We start from the raw sequence: 15,303 nt of genomic DNA, 5'->3' as shown, positions 1-15,303 counted from the left end.
ACATCCATGGGCACAGGACGTCTGTTGCCTTCATAGGTTGCCATCCGCTAAGGCGAGAGTAATCACACAGGATTCAGCAGACTCAAGGAGTCGATAACCGAACGATCCATCTCAAACCCACGGTGAAAGAAAAGGGCGCCGCCTAGTGTATCCGAATTTGAAGAACATTTACATTTCATTTAGCAGAGGTCCATAGCAAAGCCGTCTCTGTCCATAGCCATATACTGACCTTCTTTACACAGCTATGATACTGACCCATGCGACTTTGAAGTTGAGATCACACACACTTTTTTTTTTTTTTTTTTTTACACACACGTAGGCCTACTGTAGCTCATGTGTGTTCCTCCCTCATTAGTCCCACGATGACAAAGTGAAAACAAAGTTTTTACTTTTTTTTTTTTTTTTTATTAAAAAGGTAAAAAAAAAAAAAAAAACTTAAATCTCACATTAGGCTAATATAAGTATTTAGGCACTTTACATTTATTTCCTTGGATCATCTCTAGGATAAAGTCCAGCTAAACTGGGCTGAACTTGTTAAGTGTCTACTTTCTTTCTTTGTGTAAAATACAGTGTTGAAATAAAAAAGCTGGTTAATTAGTTGAATCTTAGTTATTAACAATTCTCATAATGATTCATCATTTAATAGGCTACATTTTAAGCAATTAATGTATCAATAAGCAATAAATATTCCCTGGTTGCAGCTTTGTTTCAGGTTTTCTGGCAGTAAAGTGCATTTCTTTGGACTGCTGTTCAAACAAAACAGACATCTGAAGATTTTGCTTAGAGTTTGGACTAAACAATCAATCAGCTCAAAAATTAATCTTCTGGTTAACTGATTGTGAAAGTGCATGCATCCAGACTAATGGTGCAACTGGTTGGTGAAAGTCAATTGTCCAGACCACATATCACAGGTGGTCCCCTGAGAAGTGTCCTCTGTCACATGTCAGGACATGGCTTTTTCTGTCAGGAGCAATCAGACACCATAGTATTAACTGAAATAATACCTCCCCAAAATAATTTTTCATAAAGTCTTGCTTTTAAGAATCATTCTGGATGAAGTGAACAGTAGAATTAAGGACAAGTTAAGTCGCTGCTCCACACACACTCTCTCTACCCTGGGTCTCCCTTTTTCTTGTTGTTTAGACAGGTGGCAGTCATGCAGGCAAGGCCAGTTAAAGCGTTTCAAAGTCCAGAGGTTGGTTGCTGGGGGGGGCAGTGTCTCTCACTCTCCCAGCCCCTGCGGATTTTTGCGAGTCTTAAAGTCAGGCACGGCAGGCCCACGAGAATCCGTCCCACCAGGACCGCGCAGGGCAGAATGAGGGCCAGCAGGTAGACTGGGGGCAGATAATAATGGTAGGTCCCAGGGAAAAAGGTTAGGTCCCAGCCAAACAGCAGAGTGTGCATGACGGAGAGAGTTAAAGCCGCATATCCAAGTCCTGACTGGAAACACAAAAAAAACACTTAGACAATTGATCAAAATGTAACACGATGATCATGATCATGAATAGAACAAACATTGTGTCACTTCACCAATTACTGGGTGTATGACACTAGTTCCAGGGTGCATGATCCATGTTTGTCCAGATTTCTTTCATATTTTTTTTCCCATTCCCAAGTGTTTTGTGGAGTCATATGACCTTGACCATAATATATAATAATAATAATAATAATAATAATGCCTCAAAGAGGAACAAGCATTAGTATTTTTAACTGGAGTCTGGCTGATACATGTTCTTTCAGTTCCCTCTCCTCTAACTATGCGTGTGGTGATGTTGCCCCCTCTAGCATAAATGCTGCATAGAGGAAGTGGAAAAGCACCACTGCAACTATGCATTCCTGCCTCCTTAATGTGAGTAATTCTATCAGGCGCCGATCCCGTGGATGTATTTTTTTTATCTGAAAAAAGACAAAAGGGTGAAAAAAGCAAGTCAATCATCAGGGTACGCAATTATGCAACCAGTGAGATCTGGGCGCAAATAAGGAGGAAAGCAGGACATTTTTTTTTACAGAGGAACATTACTAAAGGACAAAAAACACTCTATAGGAGTAAAGTAAGAATATAGGAATAAGGAGGCTGAGGGTTCTATGGATGGTTCGTGGGCGGTTTGCGTCACTGCACCATGGACAGTGCTGTTCTTGTGTGTAGTGATGTATGTGCGTGTTAGTGTGTGCCTATACAGGTGCTGGTCAATTGACAGACAGAGAACGCGTCACTCAATTTAAAGGGATAGTTCACCCAAAATTGAAATTTCACTCATTATCTACTCACCCTCATGTCGACTAAGGGCTGGGAGAAGTTTCAGAGTTATCCGTGGCTTCTCTGAAGTTACAGGGGGTCTCGGCATTGCAGTGCATGTCGGTTGCAAATGGATACCAACTGTCTTCGTAACAAAAAGAGTAGACACACCAAAAAAATACCTCCATGCTGCTCGTATGTAATGTCCGTCTTGTATTGAAGCCCCGAAATGCGAAATTGTCCCGAAAAAAATAAATAAGTCTATATTTCAAGCTTGTTTTGTAGCGGAAGCTTCTCGAAGTTCGTCCAAATTTGACGAACCGGGAAGAGGAGCTTCAAGAAGCTTCCGCTACAAACAAGCTTTCCTGTAAATATAGAGTTATTAAATTTTTTTTGGGACAATTTCGCATTTCGGGGCTTCAATACAAGACGGACATTACATACGAGCAGCATGGAGGTATTTGGATGTTTTTTGGTGTGTCTTCTTGTTACGAAGACAGTTGGTATCCATTTGCAACCGTTATATGGACATGCACTGCTACGCCGAGACCCCCTGTAACTCAGAGAAGCCACGGAGGACTCTGAAACTTCTCCCAGCCCTTAGTCGACATGAGGGTGAGTAGATAATGAGTGAAATTTCAATTTTGGGTGAACTATCCCTTTAATCCCTCCACCCATCCCATAGGCTGATCTGAGCCGACCTGAACAAATGTAAACTCCCTCCAGCTGAGGGCGTTTCCCACAGAGGGCAGAGACGTGATCCCCAGCAGACCGAGGAGTGTGAATCCTAGAATCCCACAGGACAGGTAAAGGTCAGACCTCCACACCTGTGACTCCACCCAGGAATTTTCAACACCGGCTTTCACCTGAAAGTTAGTCGACAAAAACATTTATTACATAAATGTTAACACTGTAACACATCCATGGTGTACACACAGACCCACTCACCTGCTGGTAAGCTGCATTAAGCACCGCGTACCCAGCAGCCCTCCGCAGCGTCAGACACATGCTGTATATAGCATGGAGCAGCGCACAGAGCAGACTCAGTAGGCCCAGCTGTTTGCGCCTGCACAACCAGGAGTCTAACCAATCTGGAAACCTCTTATATTTGGTCCCCCTGCTGAGCTGAAGGACTGCTGCCAATAGACCTGAGGGAACACAACATCACATGTAACTCGACAGGCATCTTCATCTGCTGTAAATTAATGGAGGTACATGCATTTACAAGACCAGAACCACGTCACATTTTGTGAGGTTTCATTGACCTTTTGACTACCAAAATCTTATCAGTTAATCTTGAATCCAGGTCAACGTTCACGTGAAATGTGAAGTGTTCCCTTGAGGAGTCCAGGAGATATTAAATCATAAGGCCCAAACCACATTTTGACATTGGACCCCAACATCTAATCAGTTCATACGTTACAGAAACCCAGAGACAATTTGTATGTGGTTACCACCACCACAGACGTATGACACTGTTGCTTTAAGGTTGGTGCAAGTACTGTATTTTTATACACTGTATACGATTTTTAACTTATCTTATTTAAGTTTTACCAGGGCCAACAGCAGGGGCAAATGTGTTTATGCTGTTTAATGTTCTTCTAGTTATATGTTTTGTTTGATACCTGGTAGATAGACGAGAGCCAGTGTAACTAGGGCAACGGCTGGCAGAGTTGAATTCACTGTCACGAGTGGCAGCTGGTGGAAGTTGTTCTCTCCTTTGTCGAGGTAGGGCAGCAGGACGTGCCTCACAAAGCTGTATCCATAGAAGAAGAGGAAGAGGAGGAACGTGAACAAGACAGGGCCTGCCCAGGAAGGGAAGAGGGCGAGTGGGGCTTCCTCAACATCTCTGGATCTGCACAGACCCCCCATATCCACAGGGCTGAAGCCCAGGCAACACGCAAGTTGGAGTACCATGGCTTTAGACTCAGAGCAGTCACTACAGATAAGGACCTGGAGGGGATCAGATGATGGGAGAAAAGATTTTTAGGTCATCAAACAAAGTGTGGCATTCCCATGTCACAACATTGTCATACAACTATAGTTCATGTGATAACCACTACTGTGAAACTGACACCATATTCAGAGGTGGACAAAGCCCACAGTGCCATTACTGCAGTCGAACTACAGATTCTCTTCCAAATATGACTCCAATGCAAGGGATATGTATTCAAATGTAGACTTTTAATGTCCTAATTGTTTTGTTCCTTATTTACATAATGTAATAACTCTGAAACAACCTAATGACTTACTGGCTGTACAACTCAGAGATGAAAAAAACAGCCCTGTATATAATTAAACACTGACTTCAGATCACATCAATCCTTGAATTAAAGGAGAATTCCGGTCATTTTGACGCCTAAATCGTTGTCCGGATGGTCACCCAGATGCAGACAAACCGGAGTTACACCATGGCCAGACGGCGCTAGGGATAGCGACAACGCTAACCTATGGGGGCAATTCTTTCAACCACAACAAACACTCAAAAAACAATCAAATATCTATGGTACATGACTCGAATCCTTATGAGACGCCACTGAACTCATATAGTGTACAGTGTACGGCGTGTACGGTCGAGCAGCGCAGTGGTAATGTCCAAAATATCTCAGACCGTTTATTTTTGTAAAGAAATCGTCACAACAAGGAAAAAGTGTTTGTTTCTGTGGCGGGGAGAGCAGGCGCTCTGTGATCAGATCGTAATGTCTTTCCAGGACGTTTCAGAGTTTAGGCTATCTGAGGTGAAAGTTTATACTGTTTATACTCAGTATAACCGTACAGTTTATGAGTTCAGTGGTGTGTCATAAGGATTCGAGTCATGTACCATAGATATTTGATTGTTTTTTGAGTGTTTGTTGTGGTTGAAAAAATTGCCCCCATACTTTAGCGTTGTGGCTATCCCTAGCACCGTCTAGCTGTAACTCTGGTTTGCCTGCATCAATTTTAGTCACGTTTTTTGCTCCCCCCAACACTGGGTGACCATCAGGACAACGATTTAGGGTCAAAAATGACCAGAATTCTCCTTTAAGTACAGATACCAGAAAAGTTCATGCAATTCAAGTAAAATTACTTTGTTACAGTGCATCTTTGTCCATGCTACCCAATGTTTTGGTAGTTTGACTCCAGCTAAATGCTCTTTATAGCCTCTCTTTCTCCGACTCACCTGCCTGCTGCCGTCATGGCTTCCAGCCTGCAGCGCCCATGCTGAGATGACATTGAAGCCCTTCACCACCCTGCTTTCTGGTAACAGCTCAGCCAGCCTCTCTGCGTGTGACTGCTCTCCACTCTTCAGCCTGTTAGCATTGCTGACGTCCACCAGCACCTTCCCAGACAGCTGCTCCCTCAGCCCCACCAGCGTGCAGTAATGCTCTGGGTAGATTGCGACGAACACTATCTTCTCTGCACTGTCAACTGCGTCCCTCTGTGATCGCAGCTCCACCGCGTCAGGAAACCGACCTCTGGGAATACGGTTCGGGTCACGGCTACCCACCACCACCCGGAAACCAAAGGCCACCAGCCGGATCGCAAGGGACCGGGAAAAGTCTCCAGAGCCAATGATGCCAATCATAGGGCCTCCTGGGTGTTGCAGCAGGGGTTCAGCTGCATCAGATGAGGAACCAGCCAACAAAGGGATCTTCATGTTGTTCTGCATGATCGCCTGGGGATGGGGGGGTAATAAGTACAGCAGACATGACCTCAGCACTGAAAGCTTGAGACACACACACATGATGATAATGTGATCAATTTAATGTAGCCAATAACATATTTACCAATACTACATAATCGGGATGTCACGATCACGATACTTTTTTTTTTACAATTAATTGTGGTATTAAACGCCACAATTAATTAATCGTAAAGGTTCCTAAATACCGTTACTTTCCCAAAAAGATGATGTCGGAACCTTATTGGCAGATGTGCGCCAAAATAAAGGTAAATGCACAGATACTGGTCCATTTAACTCACGTAACATTGAATTGGTAGGAATTTTTTAATGTTAGCGTGTCATTAAAAAAAAGCAAAACAAAACAAAAAATGGTTAAAATAAACACAAACATTTGGTATAACAATTTATGACCTGAATATTTCAAACACGTTCCCTGGAGATTAAGAATTGGTCATATATTAATAGATACTTGAAATATTTTGTGTAAACAATGAGTAATGTAATTATATTTGGACTACATTTGATTTTACACATTCATAGTGTTGTGAAATTAATTAATGCATAATAATCGTGATAATCGTAGTACCGTGATTAATTATCTGACAATAATTGTACCAAGAAAATGTATAATCGTGACATCCCTACTACAGAATAACTGGCTGTAGGATAACATGCAAGCAAGTGATAGGCTACTAATTATAAATAAACACTGGAAACAACAAGTTTTGGAATCCCTAGATGTTGAAAAATATGCACACTGTTCAAATACATTCGATACTTGGGAGATTTGATCAATCCCACCCAGGAAAGAAATATATTAAATAAATCATTATCAATCGCTCTCCATGTAGCCTAATGTCATCTTTATCTGGAAATATTCATGTGGCTTAAATTATGTTAATGTGGTAACAGCTCAACATAGTGGTAGCTGCTGCAACTGTAATTTTTTTTAAGGCTTGGTTATGACTTTTGAATTGAAAAGCATCAAGTGTATCCCAGCATCACTTCTTTTCTATCTAGGTTATTTTTTGCCTCAATTTCAGCAGGGAAAGTGTGAAAGACAGTAAGAGAGAGGGAGAGAAATAAAAGAGGAAATTCGCAGAAACACACCAGCTGAATGATGACAGACAGATTCTCAGTTGTTTTTTTTATCTCAAGGAAGAGAGAGAGAAAGGGTGTGTGTGTCAGAGAGATAGAGAGGAAGTGTGTGTGTGTGAGAGAGAGAGATAGAGAGAGTGAGAGAGAGATAGAGAGAGAAAGGGTGTGTGTGTGAGAGAGAGATAGAGAGAATGGATTACAAGACAAAGACCTTTTTAAATGTGAAAACAGCGTAGACCTATTCAAGATTAGTGTTTGGGTAACACTGCCATATAACAGGTGAAACGTCGAAATTACTTTATTCATGGCCACATCAAAGTGAAATTATTAACTTTTCCAATTATCCACCTGATTATCTGTCCTTCTGCCTGCGAGCGCACAACTTCTTTCAGTGGCCTCCATAGGCTATATGAAAGTTAGTAATGACCTCCTGACGCTCGACCATGGATCTATAGGCTACATCCATGCGCTCGACTTATTATTACTCCCTCAGCTCAGTAGGCGGAGACGCTCAGAGAGAAAGTAAACTCCAGCGGGTCAGCGCGATCTCTCCCTCCGTACAAATGCTCCGTCCTGATCCTGGACTTTCAAAGTAAAGGTGACGCCAGCTGTAAATGAGTTAACCACGTTACACCCCTCTGTAGCTACACGTGTGCCTCTGAACACTTCAAGATCTGAAGACTCACGTTCTCTTTCGGCGAGGAGCATGGATGTAGCTGTTATAGATCCATGGTGGGGAGTCCAAGGGTTTCAGTAGGCTAAAGCTGTTCACCTCAGTGTACAGCAGGACACATATGGTAGGACCACAGAGGTCTGTGCTTGTCACGTGACTGGTATGCTTCTTGTTGTCGTTGTTCTTCTTCTGTTGGATTTGAATGGCGGCTGGCATCCAGCTTAATGGTGCATTGCCGCCACCTACTGGACTGCAGTGTGGTAGGCAACATTCAATTAGCAGGAAAAGAAAGAAAATAATAATAACACTAATATCAGCAATAATAACTAAATCCTGTCCATTAACCCTGTTTCCCTCAGTTATTTTCTTACATTACTAACGATTTCTGACCGTTGCCGCAGGTTTCCTATTGTGTGAACCTTACTTTTTCCCTTTGCAGGGCTGCTTCCAGTTCTCTCTATCTCATATGTCTTACACTCCACCAAAACATGTTGTAGGACTGATTCATGCTGGTCACAGGTTCTTCATTTGCCAGTAGGATGTTTCCCAATTATGAAAAAAAAGTTTCCCAATTATCTAATGTAGGCTACTGTTGAGCCCTGTGTGCCCCAGCCGGGGGCGGATGATGACCACCTCCTCCTTCCTGCTCCTGTCCAGCACCCGTCCTCCCCCCACTTGCTTTTGTATACTATAAAAGTGCCTTCCTGTCTCGTTTATACCCCAATACTCCCTACCAATATCCTAACGGGATATTGTTGTTCATTGTTTGTGACCTGACATCCTAACTGCCCTCAATCCCTGCATGAGCCAAGCAGACCCCACGCCCCCTACTTTGAAGTTCATACAACAGCTGATGTTTCTCCATAGTTAGGTCCTGTCTGCATGATTTCATTGTTTTGATACTAATTACGGCTGTCCAACTGTCTGATGCAATTAGTGCATTAGGGACTACAGATGAAAATAGCCTCTTGGCTAATTCTGGCGCATTTACAGCAATGTTATTAATGTGCACTGTTTTCAAATAAACGTATTATTATACTGCTGTCTCTCTTTAACCACCTTAGAGCAAGTTTAAAAGCTAAGAGTTCGACCGTATACACTGAAGCATGGTCTGTCGCTCTCTCCTTCACTGCCAGTTTACACTCTGGGATGTAAACAGCTGCCCCCGGCCCCGTAGCTATGCCCAGTTTCTGGATCTTTTGATCCATCAAATTACCACACCCATGAGCCAATTTACAGTTTTAGCTTACACTCTTGCACTCAAAAAGCAAATGCTTAGACCAAATCTCCAAAACAAAAACCTCTTGTAACAATAGCTGAAACACGTTGTGATAGGCCTACATTAAACACATTTTCTGCTTTGCGCTTTGTTTGCAATTTTTCAACACTGCAGAACATTACACACAGTTTCCTACATTAGACACCTCACTCAAAAATGAAATACCTTGTCATCAAGGTATTGAAGGGAAAATGGATGCTGCAAAGTAGCCCACACCCAAATTCTAGAGGAAAACACGTGTCCCTCTGCTAGACAATAATAGCCCAATAATGGCTTGGATTATAGTGTAACGGATGTGCACTCCCCCCACCCATAAAGGACGTGCTAACCAACTTGCCATGCGGTTGTCAACCTCTTGGTGAAGCAGTTAGCATCGTCACCTGCCGCACAGGAGACTAGGGTTCGAACCCCACCTAGGGCAGGTCGTGAGAAACACATCGCAGAGGGCCAGATATGATCATCGGCTACAATAGCGCTATTGTAGGCATTCAAAGCGCATTACAGAAACCATTATTCATTCATACCACATTTACCCCCTCCCCAGACAGCTGAAGGTGGGCAGGTCCTTCTCCTTCCTAACTGCCAAAACAACAGTGGCTTAAAGCAGAAGTAAGCGGAATGTTTGTGTTAATATAAGTCTTAAATAGTTATATCTTCCGACGGCAATCACTTACATAGAGTGTTTGGTCCGAAGCACGGGTCTGTCAGTCACTCTGCTCTGCTCTGAGCCAAGGAGAAAACTTCCTTGTATCCTACAAGCTTTATCCAATGAGGAGAGAGAACGGCATGAAGGGCTGTGTGTGCAGCATGGATGTATTATATTGGTGTGCAGCCAATTTGCGCGTGAATGTGGTGATGTAGGGACGAGGACCAATAGATCCATGACGAGGGCGGGGACTGCTAACTCCATCGGCTGACAAGATGTTGGCCAAAACGACCGGATCGCTTACTTCTGCTTTAAGGATAGGAAGTTGAATGTCCTGGAATTGTCATGTCTGTCAAGTTTCTGTTTGTTTTTGCACATTTCATGTAATGTCTTGTCTTTCCTGTTTTTCTTCCTAAATCACTAATGCTTTGTCTCTGTTCTCGAGGTAAACTTGTGCACGAGTTACCTTCCTGCACGCTCTTCCCCTTTCTAGCATTTTGCTTGGCTTTCAGCCATCATTGAATAACATCAAATTGATCACAGAGCAAAATCCCTGTTACGTAAGTAAGTCTCACTGTAGCTCAGTGTGTATGGTGTCAGCTTGGCAACACCAAGGTTGGAGGTTCACATCTTGCTTCAATAACCTTGTTGGTGCATTTTCCAACTGATCATACACACAGCAAGTAAAAACATATTCAGCACAGAGCATTACGTAAACACTACATAAAATAATTGAGGACATAGCATCCAGGGCATGTTGTTATGTAACAGAAAATGTTTTTTGCAAATGCATTTAGCAAAAAAAAAAAAAATCATAAAGTGCTATCATTTAGCACTTTTATAAAAACTAAAAACTAAAAAAAAACTAAACGATAACTGCATTAGCCTACTGCACAAAGTCACTGAGAAAACACCATGGTGTGGGGCCTGGCCAGACTAGACAGACAGATAGATAGATAGACAGATAGATAGATAGAAAGATAGATAGATAGATAGATAGATAAACTGTTGAAGAACTTGATAACTCAGTGGCTGCTCACACTCACTTCATATAGGCTAGTTTCACACCTGCAGTTACAGCTTTATCAAACAGCTGCTTTCTGAACCATCAGTTTTTCTGAAGGTCAACAGGTAGATCACTGATAGGCTGTCAGGTAGGCTATTTAAAAACAAAAACAAACAAACAGTTTGAACCGTCCTGTGATTCTCCAGTCTGGACCACACAGATGTCCAGTCCGCCCCTGTATAAAGCACTTGCACTTAGGCATTTTGTGAGCAGAGCCACTGCTGCTCCGATGTCTGCTGCTCCCTCAACACACACAGCAATGCAGCCTCTCGGGAATTGCTAACAACAAACAACAAAATACCGGAGCAGCTATTCTGTACAAAGCGCAATGCTGTCCCATGAAAAACAACCGTAGGCTATACATTTTCATGAATTTATAAAATCCCCCCGGAAGCTGCGGACAGTAAACATGCCCTGGCATAAGAGGACGTGTGGTCCATGTGGTGAATCCAGCAGCCCAGCCTTCATGTCCAGCTGTTTTTACCTTATATAGCTAACAGACAGACAGAGGGAGTTTCCCTAGTGTGGAAACTCAGAGTAGGGGTCTCTCACTTTTGCTTTCTGTTCTTTCTCTCAGCAAGAAGTTTAGGTTGTTTTTTTTGTTGTTTTCTTTTTTACATTCATTGTGAGAAGTAGACTGAAGACAAAGCAGACGTTTTCTTGTCTTTTTGCGACGATATCCTGTTTGAGCACCGAGTCAAAGTCCTTGAACGCCTCACGATTGGTAAGAATGTCATTTAACCACCTGACTCTAAACTAGCAAATTGAAAAATAATGTAGCCTATAACTGTCTGTTTCCACTCCACTCTAGAGAGAGGGATGAAGCAACGTGTTTTGTATGTTATGTAGGCTACGATCTATAGGTCAACTTCCTGTTATGCATTTCGCACACCCTCCTCTCTCTCTCTCTCTCTCTCTCTCTCTCTCTCTCTCTCTCTCTCTCTCTCTCTCTCTCTCTCTCTCACACACACACACACACACACACACACACACACACACACACACACACACACACACACACACACACACACACACACACACACACACACACACACACAGGCTAGGGATTTTTTGCTAAGGTAGCCTATATTTCCTGCATTGCAAAGACAAACTAAATGAAGAGTGAGACAAAGGCTAAAATTGAGACTTAACCAAACACCATGATGCCCTTTAGCCTTTGATAACTGATAATTAAAATGTTTATATCATTAAAATTAAGGATAGAGTTTATTTGATGTGTAAAACATTTTAGAATATAAGCCCCAAAACAAAATGATTTAATATAAATTTTAAGGCAAAACAACAAATTATTATTCAATTAAAGGCAACATAATCAATAAGGATTAAAGTGTTTATTCATCTTTTAGGTTAGGCTATATGGTAGGTATATTTGCATGTCATTGCACCGTGTGCAGTCAAATAGCTTATGACATATTTGATATCTTTGTATGCATATTATATTGGCAAAGAGTTCACAAACTTGAATGTGCTTATTGATATTTCTAATAATTTCTAATAATATCAATCAAATAGCAGAGCAATCGGACAAATCCAGGATGACAAAATAAAACAAAATGACACTAGGATGCACTCCCACCAACCTTCTTCTTCTTCTTCTTCTTCTTCTTCTTCTTCTTCTTCTTCTTCTTCTTCTTCTTCTTCTTCTTCTTCTTCAGACAGTCAAGTCAGGCCAAACATCTGAGATCACATGACAACAACTCAAACTATGGTGAGTAACTCCCATCAACCACTGTGAACTGGAAATCACTCACAAAGACCTCTGCCAAGGCTTCACAAATGAAAGTTAATGTTAAAGTAGATCATGACAAAGAGAGAGAGACTGAAAAGACATTATTATAAAAACAAAATAATGTAAAGATGCGGGTGCCAGATTTAGCAGAGAGCTAATTTCCATCTGTAGATCATAAATTAAGACATCACAAACGCCGATACAATAAAAAAAGTAGGCTAATATACAAACATCTATACAACATCAACAATACATAGAAACATAGATATTCCAACAGGCCCTACACAAAAACTACCCCACCCCACCCCCCCGCCCCTTGGTCAAGCCCCTCCCTGATCACCTCAAGAAAGTAACATCAGGCCGTTTCGGTGAAGTGGTTTGTATGGAAACCGAATTGCATGGGATGTGGTAATTCTTCATTATCAATATGAAGCTCCAACTGTTCAGCAACCACTTTTTTTTTTACTTTACTTTAGAAATGGCAGGAAGCATGCTGATGGGCCTGTAGTTTGTCACTTCCTGTCGGTCACCTGATTTAAAAACTGGTGTTATAATGGCTGCCTTTAGGGCTGAGGGGAACACACACCTGTCTAGTGAAAGATTTTGGTAATATGCGCTAATGGTGAAAATGTCCTTATGTCATTTTTTTAAAGGCTGGGACAATTCTCCAAGCGTTGGGTGTGGTGTCCAGAGAGGTAAGGATTTTAACAAGACATGATTCGTTATCTGTTTTTAAAAGATCTCCTCACTTCAGACACAGAGCTGATAAAATAAGTATTAAAAATATTTGCCAGACTTTCACTCACTGTAGTATGTGCCGTCACTCTGATAGCTAGTGGGCTATTATTGTTTTTGTTTCGTTCCGTGCCAGATAATTTGTCAACACAGTTCCAGATCATCTTGCTGTTTCCTTTGACTTGTCTTATAATATCTAAAAAGAAAATTGCTCTAGCCTTTCTGAACTGTCTTGTTGCTGTGTTTCTGATGCTTTTAAATATTAAGCTATCAGGTCCAGTAGAGTTTTTTGCCAGTTTTCTGCGCCGGGATCTGTCGAGCCAGTCCAAGTTACAATCGCCCATGAGGATAACTTCCTTGTTACAGGTTTAAGGATGTCAGCTAGGTTGTTGGAAAAAGTTACATTTTCTTTAGGTGGTCTAATGACATAAACACATTTCTGGAGACAATGTGATTTTTACTCCAACACACTCTAGATCATTTTGAGGGAGATTACTGTAAACTGTGTGCATTGACAACTGTTCCTGACATGTAGCATCACCCCACCGCTTTTGCCATGTGGTCTCTTTTAGCACCTGAATTAAGATTTTTTTGTCAAATATATTCATTTTCTTACTCGATTATAATTTTTCCCATCAAGCCTTCACCTGGTGACTTGATTGAAATCTCCCGTGGAGTGTATGAGCACTGGGCTGTGTATGTTGGAGATGGATACGTTGTTCACCTGGTGAACCTCGGTGAGTCATTTCTTTAACGTCTTTACTGTAAATCAGAGTCTGGACTATTTAATGTATTGCTGCCTGTCTGTCGCCCGTACCATCCCCCACCTTCACCTCATATAGATGTATGCAGATGGGTGCCATAAAAGTGGTAGTCCTGGCTTTTATAGTAATTTAAATATTTGCTCTTTCAACCATTTATTTATTTATTTATTCATTTTCAACATTTTTTTACACTGAAGTGATCAACATAACATAACAAAACATTAGTTGTAAACTCATAAAACATGTTTTGCAACTTATTGATGTTTCTGGCTCATATTCTTAGGCTCAGGCTTCTCCAGTTCCTCCTCCAGCTCCTTCGGCTCCTTCGGCATAGGGATGTTAGGCCTACCAACAGGCAAAATAAAGAAAGAGAAACTCCGTGATGTGGTGAAGGATGACAATTGGAGAGTAAATAATAAATATGATGACAAACATGATCCTCGTCCAGCCCAGGAAATTGTGGATGAGGCTCTTTCCATGGTTGGTCAATATGTGGACTACAATGTTATCACCTTTAATTGTGAGCACTTTGCCACAGAGAGACGATACGGCACAAGTAAATGCGCTCAGGTAGGTGGACTCACATCTGTGTTGATTTGTCTGGGAATTAGTAAGAAACACTTTATATATTTATGGAAAATGCGTTTGATTAGTTTCAGGAAGAGATCATGACTTTGTAGACATTGTATTTACCTGAATGTCAGATTTGTTGAGTTAATTTGTGTGTGTCTGTGTGTGTCTGACATCCGTTTAAAGGTGGAGGAAGCAGTGAAAAACCCAGGAGCAGCAATAGGAAAAACAGTCGTGAAAGCAACTGTCCCCAAAAACATTTTCTTCTTCTGAGATTCACCTTCATCACTAATTGATAATAATGAAGTTATACTGTATATGCACTAATTTGGAAAATTTAAAATAAAAAACTTCACATACGTATGTTTTAGTGACGTATTAAATTAGATAAAGCTCCATATAGTTCACCTGCCTGTCATCACTGCCAACTTGTTTACTCGACAAATAGTAGCCTAATAGCACCCAGTGTTATTTAAAGAAATAAAAGAAAACATATTTTGACCTCAAGCGTCATCTTTGCTTTCATTTTTCACAGTATAAAGATGTAAAGTTCATCCATTAGCAAATTCAATTATTAACGTTAAAACGTGAATACATTTTTGCTGCACATTCAGATGCAAATGTCTCAAATCCTCTGATTTCCAATTGTAACATACAGAAATATTTGTAACACATATAGCATGAATGAACAATGTATGTATTCTGTAGGATGGCTGCTATAATTACTGTAGACCACTAGTCACTGTGCTTTGTTTCATTAAAGCCTCCAAACTTTGACTCCTTTAGACTCATATACATGTAACAGAAATAAATGTTAAAATG

The 15,303-nt window shown here is 41.3% G+C and overlaps 2 protein-coding genes across 5 annotated transcripts; one reads left to right on the top strand and one right to left on the bottom strand.

Moving 5' to 3' along the window:
• Positions 1-472: 472 nt before the first annotated feature.
• steap3 (STEAP family member 3, metalloreductase) lies at positions 473-7,784 on the bottom strand. Of its 3 annotated transcripts, none has more exons than XM_083980058.1 (6): positions 7,685-7,784; positions 5,397-5,891; positions 3,862-4,189; positions 3,185-3,384; positions 2,938-3,102; positions 473-1,440 (listed from the first exon to the last, which is right to left on the bottom strand). In XM_083980058.1, exons 2-6 carry the CDS (start codon positions 5,883-5,885, stop codon positions 1,183-1,185), a joined length of 1,440 nt encoding a protein of 479 aa, XP_083836184.1. In that variant the 5' UTR covers positions 5,886-5,891; positions 7,685-7,784; the 3' UTR covers positions 473-1,182. The 3 variants fall into 3 exon arrangements, with proteins under 3 accessions (XP_083836184.1, XP_083836185.1, XP_083836183.1); XM_083980059.1 differs by having other exon boundaries at positions 5,397-5,942; positions 7,685-7,762; XM_083980057.1 differs by lacking the exon at positions 7,685-7,784 and adding an exon at positions 7,347-7,422.
• A 3,533-nt stretch (positions 7,785-11,317) lies between these two features.
• Positions 11,318-14,976, top strand: LOC310992094 (phospholipase A and acyltransferase 4-like). Of its 2 annotated transcripts, XM_083980075.1 has the most exons (7): positions 11,318-11,386; positions 11,722-11,741; positions 12,339-12,391; positions 13,066-13,107; positions 13,788-13,884; positions 14,195-14,481; positions 14,668-14,976. In XM_083980075.1, the coding sequence occupies exons 3-7, from the start codon at positions 12,371-12,373 to the stop codon at positions 14,752-14,754; spliced, it is 534 nt and encodes a 177-aa protein (XP_083836201.1). In that variant the 5' UTR covers positions 11,318-11,386; positions 11,722-11,741; positions 12,339-12,370; the 3' UTR covers positions 14,755-14,976. The 2 variants fall into 2 exon arrangements, with proteins under 2 accessions (XP_083836201.1, XP_083836200.1); XM_083980074.1 differs by lacking the exon at positions 11,722-11,741 and having other exon boundaries at positions 11,334-11,386.
• Positions 14,977-15,303: the final 327 nt, after the last annotated feature.

This window comes from Trachurus trachurus (genome assembly GCF_905171665.1).
Source record: "Trachurus trachurus genome assembly, chromosome: 10".
NCBI lineage: Eukaryota > Metazoa > Chordata > Actinopteri > Carangiformes > Carangidae > Trachurus > Trachurus trachurus.
The sequence above is the reverse complement of the archived record's forward strand: the minus strand, read 5'-3'. Positions and strand labels throughout refer to the sequence as shown.